The sequence below is a fragment of the Cucumis sativus genome, chromosome 1 (assembly GCF_000004075.3).
Source record: "Cucumis sativus cultivar 9930 chromosome 1, Cucumber_9930_V3, whole genome shotgun sequence".
Lineage (NCBI taxonomy): Eukaryota > Viridiplantae > Streptophyta > Magnoliopsida > Cucurbitales > Cucurbitaceae > Cucumis > Cucumis sativus.
The window spans coordinates 21,911,591-21,922,963 of NC_026655.2; the positions used below are offsets into that span (position 1 = coordinate 21,911,591).

The 11,373-nt window shown below is 33.2% G+C and overlaps 1 protein-coding gene and 1 long non-coding RNA gene across 2 annotated transcripts; one reads left to right on the plus strand and one right to left on the minus strand.

Annotated features, from left to right (window-relative positions):
* Positions 1–262: 262 nt before the first annotated feature.
* Positions 263–1,439, plus strand: LOC116401723. Its single transcript, XR_004214060.1, has 2 exons — positions 263–429; positions 624–1,439. It is a non-coding gene; the product is annotated as an uncharacterized LOC116401723 (long non-coding RNA).
* A 562-nt stretch (positions 1,440–2,001) lies between these two features.
* LOC101209656 (neutral ceramidase 2) lies at positions 2,002–9,238 on the minus strand. Its single transcript, XM_004153631.3, has 10 exons — positions 8,745–9,238; positions 7,716–8,110; positions 7,273–7,481; positions 6,455–6,799; positions 5,802–6,066; positions 5,427–5,697; positions 5,157–5,282; positions 4,450–4,513; positions 3,377–3,546; positions 2,002–2,756 (listed from the first exon to the last, which is right to left on the minus strand). Exons 2-10 carry the CDS (start codon positions 8,057–8,059, stop codon positions 2,211–2,213), a joined length of 2,340 nt encoding a protein of 779 aa, XP_004153679.2. The 5' UTR covers positions 8,060–8,110; positions 8,745–9,238; the 3' UTR covers positions 2,002–2,210.
* Positions 9,239–11,373: the final 2,135 nt, after the last annotated feature.

The window sequence follows — 11,373 nt, forward strand, 5'->3', positions numbered from 1 at the left end:
GTTTTTTCCGTTTTCGAAATTGTTCAATATATTTTGTTGTTTTGTTATAGGATGAAATTTCAGTTTTGTTAGAGGATGAAATTCATGAAATCACAAATATTGTATGCATAAAAATTCTTCTTTTTTGGATAGAGAAAGATGTGTAGAATGATGAGAGATGAGTGCTAGCTGCCAAATATCTCTTTATGCATCATATATATATATGTAATACGAGGAACCATTTTATTTTATAGTCTGTTTTTGGAGAAAGTTAGTGTGCGGCTGTTGTAAGCAACTCACTCAAGACTGATTTAAAGAAAGGGCTTAAAATAGATAATAGTGGATGAGAAAGGCATTTTTGCTATAAAAGAAAAGCAATTGTTATCAATTGAAGTTGGGAATGCCCCCAAGTGCCATAAACACCCCCAAAAGGAGGAGGGAACCACTTGAGTATGATACTTCACTTTACGTTTCATTTAGGCCCTTCTGTTTCTTTGTTTTCTTTTATTTTAGTTTGCAAGAAAATGAAATGAAATGAAATATGTTTAATCTTTAAAAACAAAAAACGAAATGGTTATGAAATGGGGTTTTAGTTTTTCGTCCAAAAAATTCTCTCATGTGTTATTTACTTGTGGAAGGTGCAGGAAGTTGCTCAAAAGATTGGGTGAAAACGGTGCCATAAGAATAGAGAGTTCTTGCAAGTGGCTAGAATCAAATTGCTCGAGAGGGAGTAAACGAGGAATAGAAGCACAAAGGCCAAAGGGAATCTTAACCCCGAAGCAGTATTAGCACACTGGCGGCTTGAGAAAAGTAGGATGAAAAAGTGTCAATAAGAAACCAGCCAAAAGTAACAATACTGTGTTCCCAAAATAAAGAAGATATCACTGAAGGAGTGTTAAAAAGTGGATTTGCAAACCCTATCCAGCAAAGGTGCATCATATCAAGCAGCTCAAAGGGACAAATTTGTCCCAGCAAAGGATTGATAAAAGTTCCATTAAAATGGATCTTCTTGGCCCAAGCCTGGAGTGGAGTGCAGCACAAAGAGGGTCCATAGGCAGTGGTCAGTAAACAAGTCCAAGTTAACTAAAATTCATTAGAAACATAAACTGTGGACTAAATAGGGGGAAATTGAAGGCTCAAGATTTAATATCAAATTCGATTCGATTCTCCCGCTCCAAATTTAAAAAAAAATAACTAATAATGTAAAGAGTGTATCAGAAACCTAAGTCATGCATTGACACAATCAATGCATAGTACTTGTATGATGCTATGCTATGCTCAATTATAAAAATAGTACAATTTAATGGCGTACTATTTTGGAAATTATTTGGCATCCACCTTCCACTAAATTGACTTAAAATCTACATGAATGGTTAGTAGACCATGTCTTCATTTGTAGGCCCATAAGTTTTATAGCAGATGTTCATTGAGAATGAAGAGTGCTTTGCTATTCCTTCCGATATTTCTTTTTTTTACTTTGATATCTTACGGCTAGCTTCATTTAATCCTACAATATTTTGGTGTCACTCGTAGAAAATTAACTTTGACTATCATGAATTGAATCATTAATCTCTTAGTCATTTATCAAGATCAAGTCTCCTTTTTACCACTAAGTCAATCCATAATGATTAATATTTGTTTTGTTTTTATACCCAATTTTGTTGTTATTATTCATATAACTAGTTAGAACACAAGGACATAGTTGTAGAATCTATAGAACAAACCTTGTTCAAGTAAGGTTGTAATATTCATGTAGGCTTCTTGAATCATCGATCAACGAATATTAGGTTTCTTGAATCATCGATCAACTATACTCGTAACTAGTGATTCGTTCTATTTATTTTGCCATAGCCCTTTGACCACGATGTCAGATTCTTTAGCATTGATATCCAGTTTGGAACGAACACTTATGTTTACTTTCCGCAATGGAATTTCTTGGTAGTTCATACATTAGAAGGTAATTGTCTTGTTGATCTCGATGGGCTTATAGGAACATGAGTTTGAATTATTATATTTGAAGACTTTTTAGAATTTTGTTCACTTCTCTTTTATCATTTTAATATCACAATAAGATGGGCACTGTTGTACATAATGCCATTCTAATTAGGTTATCCTAGTACATCTACTACCCAATTACTTGAAGAAAAAATTAGCTTTTTAACTGGTGAAATAAATAAAGCAACTGACAATCAACATCCCTCCCTACCACCATAAATAATTTTGATATGTTCTCAAGCTACAACAAATGCACTAGAAGAACCCGTAAAATGTCGAATCGACCCAAGGAGACTTTTTGCTGCTCCAAAATGTCTGATTCTGTAGACACCTGACACTGCGGTTTGTGGTATTCTCCACTCTATGGTTGCATAACTTTGAGCACTAAGAGGAGCAGGTCTCGACCACTTAAAGCGCAAGCAAAAGTCGTCATCGTCGTAAGCTGGAACCCAAGTATTCTTCTGAAGGATTTCGACGAGAGCAAATGTTCCTTCAGTCATGAGATCATTTCGAGGGCATCCAGTCCAAAACGTTACTTTCACCAAGTTACCTCTCTTGAAGGAAGAGTTAGAGGGTACATCGAATTTTACGTCCCCGAAGCTCACTCCTAATGGAGTCATATCCAGGATAACCGGTGGAAGCAGGCTTATTTGCCTAGCAAGGAGATCAGGGGGCTGTGGCCCTGGCGCAACAGGCGTGCCATCTATGAGAGATTGAGCAAGCTTCTTGAACTCTTGTATGTAGGCCTCCAATGTGTGTGGACCATACAACGTGGAGGCACCCTGAGATCAAAGAACAATGTCAAATGAAAGTAAGGATATCAATCTTATTTTATTTCAATTAACTTCTAAGCTTATTCGAATTTAAGCCCTAAACATTCAAACGGCTTACTAAAGAATTTCCTAGCATATTTTGAAATGGTTAAAATTGTGTTTAAAGTCATTCTAAATTAGACTTCTAATCACTCAAAGTCAATTTAATGTTTAATTTTACACTTTCAAATACATTTTTCATACTATTAAAATTGATTTTGAATGATTAAAAGCATTTTCGGAGTGAATCACTACCAAACTTCAAATGATTAAAAGCATTTTCATAATCCAACCAACATACACATAATATAGCTTTGAACATGTGTCTTAGCATGCTGACATGAAATCTATTGAAGTCATACAGGTAGTTGAAGATGGTATTCTGTGAGCCGTGAGGTAGAAGAATTGACAGCAGAATAACAGCAAGGAAGAAAATGAATTTTTTTTCACTTTTAAGTTTTTATATTAAAATAGATATTTTGAAAATTCATGGGCCAAAATGAAATAAACTAGAAAGTCTTAAAAGTAAGAAATAAGACATTAAAAATTGATGATAGGTACACAAAAAGCTGAAAGACCAATTCGCTAACCTCATATCTCTGCATCTTATATTCTTCAAAGGTGGTGACATATTGAGAATAGGTATTAGTCAAGCCTGCTATGACAACATGAACATTACTATTGAATTCTTTCTTGGCTCCAGTAGTTAACACTGTTTTTACAGCATCCCGAAGCCGTCTCCCCGCCATTGTCGTGAACTCTGTGAAGGTTTTTTAATAAAATTAACCATATTAAACTAAATTTAAGAAGGGAAATTTCTAGGAGAATCTGCAGAGGGAAAGAAGGTACATGAGCTATCAATATTTTCTATTAAAAAAAATGAATATATTTATAGCTCATGGAAATGTAACTCAAATTAAGAGACAGTGATCATTTTGAACTTTCCATTCCGAACTCATAGCAAACGGAAGCAACATTTATTATTCTAGTTTATTTGAAGCCAATAAATCTATGATCGGCGGTGGTTTTGCCAGGACCAAAACTGCTCCCTCAAACAGTCAAAATTCATGTTTTGATTTGATTTATAATGGTTCTTGGAAAAAGCAATAAATTGCTGCTTTTGAGTTTTTGTAATTTATTGTAACCTAGTTTTATTTCTTTTTTTTTGTTAGGGCTTATTATAGCCTATATATATTCCCCTTGTACTCTTTTGATTATTGAAGAAAATAATAAGAGCAGCTTCTATCATCCCAGTATATTTTGTCTTCTCTTCAATAATTTACAACTGAATTTCATACATTGAAGTCCCACCTAACTTTATCTCCAACTGAGGTTATCTCAAAAAGTCTAAATGGACTAGTAATCATGAGTTTGTCAACAACCTCACCCCTCTAATACTATGAGAGCCAGAGCCCATTATGTTACACAAAGTGGATTTAGTCCAACTTTAAGAGTTAGTGCCCCTATTAAATTATACTAAATGGAATTTAGTCTGACTTAAGAGTCACTGCCCACTAAATTACACAAAGTGGATTTAGTCTCTCATTTACCCAATTTACATTATTTATAAAAGGAACTAAACTATAAGATAATTAGTTGTCATTAGGATTAACCCAGCTACAAATATAGATAGATATGTATAAATAACAAGGGAAGGTACTACCTCCTGGTACATCAAGAATGACAAGCTGCCCAATGCGGAGAATTTGAATTGGAAGTATTGAGGGCTGAAAAGTTATTAGAGAAAGAAAGTTTTAAGGAAAATGTTAGGATCTCGATTAGAAGAAAACAATCCTGTACCTAAATTGTAATATCAAAGAGAAATTACAATATCAAAAATCTTTCAAGAGGATTCTCTCCCTAGAATCCACCTACTAAGGACTGATTTCTATCCAAATCTACCTGAATTCCTCTTTTACCAAGCAATTACCAATTTGTCACACTTCATATTCTGATTACATTTCCAATATATTTTCCCATCAATACACTAACATAAAATTTATCAAAATAACCTTTATCTGATGAATTAATGGGGCAAATTGCAAAAAATACACTGCAGTCACAATTACACTCTAAAACTTTCAATTGTAAAGCCCCCAAACTAAATTGAACCATCAAACTTACAACAGCGATCCACAACTGATAAAAAATGAACTCTTAAGCTTATACAATTTTATAATTTCTACAACTATATAAGTTTGAGGGTTCAATTTTAACACTTTTATAAGTTTGAGACCTCAGTTTTTACAATTGAAAATTTGAGGGTATAATTGCAACTAGGGGTGGTTTTTACCATTTGCCCAAAAGATGTAGTCTTTGGAATATGTCAAAAAATAAAAACAATACACTAGATTATGTGCAACCACTTACAGCCCAGTCATATGGTGTCTTCATCTCGCCGGTGTCAAGTAGAATCGGCTTGGGACTTTGACAACTAATTTGTTCGTTGCCTGGTGCTTTGAGTACATTGCGTACCAACTTCCAAAAAGCATTGCCCTTGAATAATGAGAAAAGAACAAAAGGAAATGTCATGGAAATTGGGACCAACCATTGGCAGTGAAAAAAATGAAAACATGCACTCTACTGAAACTGAAGAACTGCTTTCTAACAAAAGTTAATAAGCACATGAATAAGAGAAACCTTGTCATCTCCTTGCTTAAAATCAAATGCTCCAGGTCCATCAGTTGTCCCAGCTGCAAATGCAAACCCCATAGCAGCAGGACATGTTTTTACCACCTCAGTGACTCCTCCCTGTTTATTAAGAGACACTTCAAGGTGGGAGAAGTCTACATAAGAGTGACGAAAGTCCACTTTTCCTGTGAGCTGTTCCGACGCTTTACTGAATAAATCTACAGCTTTTCTGAATTGCTTCTCACCAATAATACGTGTACTTTCAAATTCATCAGGGTAGCTGTAAGTTAAAGTACATGACAACTTGGTTCACATCGTACGCAAATGATCAGTAATTCTTGAAGAAAAGAAAAAAAAGAATCTTCAATGCAGAGAGAAATATACCCCGGTCCACGTCCATAACATAGCTCATTCTTTCCCCCGCAAGTACTGTGGTTAAAGTCACATGGCAGTCCAGTGTCTAGGCAGAATGCCCCAAGAGTATTTGGGCTAACATCACCACAGTTTGATTGACAAAAAGCAGATACAAACTGCGGCCTATCAGCCTGCCTGAGAACATTTCTAACACGGCTTGAAATGCTTAGAACCCTGGTTGCTGGTCTACCTGGTTGTGACTGAAACGATGCTGCAAGTTCCAACAACTCCTGCTCTGAAATGTGATATTATCGGGATAAGAAAACTTGTCTACAGACAATTTATAGCACATAGTATATTCAATAAAATGTAACTTTCATGGACACCAGTAAATTTACAAGTTTGATTCCTAAACTTTGAGGGATATGTTTAAGAAGTATCTGTTAGACATAGCCCTGAAAGTTAAAGTACATGAGAGACATAATTCCAAAAATTGAACATGATAAATTTGGATTGCACTGTGCCTGATTCCAAGATAAATAGAACTAATAAAGAATATTAAGTGACAAGTCACTTGAATAAGAAAGACATGCTTTCCTAAGATATGAAATTTGATGAGCAACTGAGCATTTAAACATCTCTAAATAGATTTATTTTCTAACATTAAGAACTTAGTAACTTACTGTCTTTATATACTTCAGGAACAATGTTTGAAACTCTGCGTGGAATACTGTCAGCTTCAGATTCACCATGGTGCAAGGTTCCAGTACCCTTTTGCTTAAACCAATCTTCCATAAATCTTGCAGCAGCACCCTTGTTATCGCCACTTATTAGTGCGTTTGTACGACTCATAGAAGTTCCATGAGTTGCAAACCAATTGAAGGTACCAACAGGACCCCACTCATCATCTATGAACTTTAAAAGTGTCATTTCTTTGTCAACGTCATATTTGTATTTGCTACGCTCAGAGGCAGGATTATTTAGGTAAGCACTCGGGCTGCGGTTCACACCAGCATCAATGAGTTCTCCTGTAAGAGTATTAATTATATTCCAAAAGGTTAAAGGTTTAAGTAACAAGTTTCTAAGTATTCCAACAGCTGAAGTTGTTTACTAATCATTATAAGCGTGAATCTATGCTCTCACTTGGAATAATCAGATTCACAAGTTGACAAGTACATGCCGATGATCATACAAGTGATGATTGTGACCTAAACAAACCTTTTCATTAAAAATACAAATTTTTGCAAGATCAAGAAAGAGATATAGAATCTATCTATAGTAGGGAACTGAACTAACACCCAAATACTTTAATGCAGTCGTTAGGAAGCCACACTTCACAACAGCCAACAGACTATGCAAAAAGAATTTCTGATTTAAGCTCATTTGTATGATTGTTGAGGATATGGATAAACTGAAGTGAAAATTTAACCTCAACAAACGGAAAAGTTCAAGAAAAGATAAATTTCATGCACCAAGAGAGAGTGTTTTAATCCATTATTACCCTTATTTATTAAAATTGATCCTGGCGAGAGATTTTCATGAGCTTGTATGATGCTCTTCTCGATACCATCCACAAGTACATTAAATGACTGGCGCACAAATCCAAGGGATGTCACGATATACACAACATACTGGAGATAACCACCTGGCCCAGCATGACTATGGATTCCACTAATAGCAACATTCTTTTCAGTGTATAAATCCCCATACCTAGAAATGTTGGATGAATGCTTTAGTCAAAATAATACTTGCACAGTTTATATTTTTAAGATAATTTAGCTCCCGGTTAGTCAACCTTTTTCTGACAGTTGAAAACTTGAGCATCATAAGAAAAGATGCTCAGTAACAACATACAAACTGCGCTAGAACCTAGAACTCAAGAAAGAAACATATTCAGCAGATAAGAAATCATTATCGATGGAGGAGAAGAAACATAGCAAGTACCTTGCCTTCAATCTCTCAAGCACCTTAATTGTCACAATCTGTGAGGCCATACAAGCATCGAGATTTACAAAAACAACCCGTTTTCCTTGAGGCTCTGCAACAATGAATGCACGAGCTCGCAATCTAAAGTGAATTCCAGATGCAATTTGGTCGGCATTTGCATATCCCATCATATTGACATCTGCTGCTGGTCCAGTGATGTCATGGCTTCCAAGACCAATTAGATACTTAGATTCCGAGAGCACACTTCTATTGCTTTCTGAAAGCACTAACATATAAATACACAACCAGATAGTTCCCAATGATCTCCCAACAGTAAGATTAAATAGAGAAGATAGCTCCATCGCACTCCACCGAATAGAACGACCGGCACTTAATCTGCTCTTCTAATCATCCTTCATAAAATTTATATTACATATCATTTCACAATCATAACTCAAAATCTCAACCAAAATAAGCCTCTTCCAATAAATGAAAAGAGGAAAGAACAATGACAAGACAGACCCATGGACTCTTGGAGAGAAATACAAAGTGGGAGAAAGAGACAGCCAAACAAAATAAAACACATATAAATTGCATGTACTGGTTGAAATGTTTGTTTGCTCTGAACTTTCTTTATGCATAAAAATACCGTGCACACTTCCTTGACGCTTAAAATTCTCTCTCTTAAAGACACATCAAGCAGTCATGGAAAACGTATACAACACAGACCATACCACAGAGACATAACAGAAAATCTCAGAATAAAACACGAAAATAAGAAATGGGTATCATTTCTTATCTAAAATAATCATAGTATTTCCAACTAACCCATAAATGCACAACTCAAAACGAACTAGCAAACCAACTTCAACAACTCCCTTCAACGCCATTACTCCAGAGCTTAACATAGAAGAACCAACCCCTTCTCAATCAAATCAGCAATGAATCGACACACAAAACTTAGACTCAATGAGAAACAAGAAAATGAAATGAAATTCCAAATCAAACCCAGATACTAAGATCGAATGAGAACAGAAATTACAGTACCTCAAGCCAGTCGAACGAACAAGAAAGTGCTCAAACCCCACGAAATAATCAAATCGATGGAACTGGGGCTGTTCCTTTCACAATGATGAAGATGGATAGAGCTCACGCTACGTTTATAAGTGGAGTGGGAATGAAGGAAGATGAAGCAAAAAAGCAAGTACACGGGCATTACCGCGATTAATTCATTGGTGGGTGTGAAAAATTAATCAATGATGAAAAGAAAAAAATTGAAGAAGAATCAGAAACGAACGCACTGAAGGTTTCACACTGAATGACTAATATGGCGGTTAGTGGGGTCTATAAAGAATTATTATGATGATCGCACTGGGCTTGAGCTGTTAGTTGAAGAGGGATTTAAGCAAAATCCATGAATAAGAATAGAAAAAAGAAGAAGAACAACAAATTCCCACTTCTCTCTCACAATTTTACTAAGAATGATTCCCTGTTTGTCTCCATGTCTGATTTGTATTCATCTGAAGTGTTGAGGCGGGGATTTTGTTAAGACCCGCTTGGATTTTGTTTAGTAAAACAAAAAATAATTTCAAAAAGAACTTAAAATGAATACAAATCAGAGATCGATTTAAATTTAGGAGAAATCAAGAAAGTGACCCATTGTTCCCATCTTCCATGTTTGTTTTACTTTGTTTAGTATGAAAAATAAACATTTAAAATAGTAAAATAAATTAAAATATTTATAAGTTATAACAAAATTTTGAATTTTATCAATGATAATTACGGATAAATTTCTCACACTGTCTATCAATATTATTGATATCGGTGGCTATCAATGTCTATTATTGATAGAATTTAAAAATTTTGTTATACGCCATAAATATTTTGTTAAATTTACTATTTTTGACAATTTCTCAAAACAAAAATAATCGAAATATGAAACTACAAAGTTTTAAAAAAAGTTTGTTGTTCAATATCATTTAAAATAAATAAATTTCATAATTTTCTTCATCATATAGTTCATACCATCGAAAACCAATCATTTACATAAATAATATTCGAGTCTTATCGTAAACTTTTAAATTTTACTCTACCACACATATAATTAAAAAAAATTATAAATGATAAAATTGTTTAAAATATTTAAAAGATATAGTAAAATTTTAAATTCTATCGATGTACTTTTTATCAATTATCGCTCCTCGATAAAATTTAAATTTTTGCTCTATTTTATAAATATTTTTTTAAAAAAATTCAAAATTAGCAAATTTAACAAAATATTTACAATATATAACAATTTTTTAGATCCTATTAATAACAGACATTGATGGACACTTATATATTTTTATCGGTAACAATAATAGTCCGTCATCTGTAATTTGTAAATATTCTAATTATATATTTTTTTAAAAAATGTTTTTTTTTTTTTTACTATATATACATATGAAGTGGGGTTTTTCGAAAATAGAAAAAGAAGCAACTCGAAGGCAAAAACTTATTATTCTATAAAATATGAATGTTTTGTAAATTTTTCTATTTTGGACCATTTTACTATTCGAAAATACTTAGATTTAAAATAGAATTTAATACAAAATGCATTTACATTTTTCAAAAGGTATTTCATAAAGCAATAAATAGGAGGCACCGTTTAAAATAAAATGAAAACCGCCAAAATAAAAGACTTATTTTTTGGGAGAGAATCCTCCTCAATAAATCCTATTGGGCAACAAAAGATAATTCATGAATGAAAGGATATATATATGTCACCCTAAAAAGTATTATTTACCTAACTATTATTGTACAATAACTTTTTATCCACCATGACCTCCAAAAGATCACATTTATTGTTGAATTATTAAATTTTAAAATCATTAAGATACATTCGTATTGAAACTTTTCTTTTTGGGATTAGAAATTTGTATCGATTTATTTATTCTCAATCCATGTTTGAAGAAATAAGTTGGAATTGAATATTTGGAGGAACAAATAATAGAAGTGTGGGGGCAAACGTTTAGTGATTTGGTCAGAAGGGTAAAAGAAAGAGCACAGGTGGGAGTGGGACAATTGACAAAGAAACAAAAATATTTATTAGGGCCAAAAATGTCTTTGTCTTGGAAACAATTTATTGCTTCTCATTTTGTACAAATTGAATGGGTTATTTGGTATATAGTTTGGTAATATTCAACCATATTACACAAATAGGAAAATAATCCATATATAAACCATTTATATATTTTCAAAAATCTATGCTTGTTTCCCAATTTTGTATCTTGTTTCTATTTGGATGGCTAAACTTTTAAACAAACTAAATGTTTATTATTTATATTATATTTACATTATTGACATATTATTTCTTTCATAAATTCTTCCAATATTATTCATTTCACATGTCTATTGTATCCTTGATTTATTATTTTTAAAAAATAAGAATTAAAAACACGAAACTATATTTCAATAGTGGACAACTTATTTTTACCGAAGTTGAGTAGAAAAGCAAATGTCAATGAACTTCTATGAGATAATTTAACGGGTTCGTTATTCAAAATTTGTGGAGACTAAATTTATAATTTAGTGTTAACTTCAAATATTAATGCACTGATCTTTTTGTGTAAGCTTAAAAAAACAAGAAACTTTTATATGAACATAAAAATAGATGATTGATGTTATACCCAACTTT

Excerpts from the sequence above, each read along its gene's own strand:
- LOC101209656 (XM_004153631.3), bottom strand. The coding sequence starts at position 8,059 with ATGGAGCTATCTTCTCTATTTAATCTTACTGTTGGGAGATCATTGGGA. Across the intron at positions 6,800-7,272 it reads ATCAATTTTAATAAATAAGG|GAGAACTCATTGATGCTGGT; the intron begins GTAATAATGGAT and ends ATACTCTTACAG. Across the intron at positions 3,547-4,449 it reads CATTCTTGATGTACCAGGAG|AGTTCACGACAATGGCGGGG; the intron begins GTAGTACCTTCC and ends AAACCTTCACAG.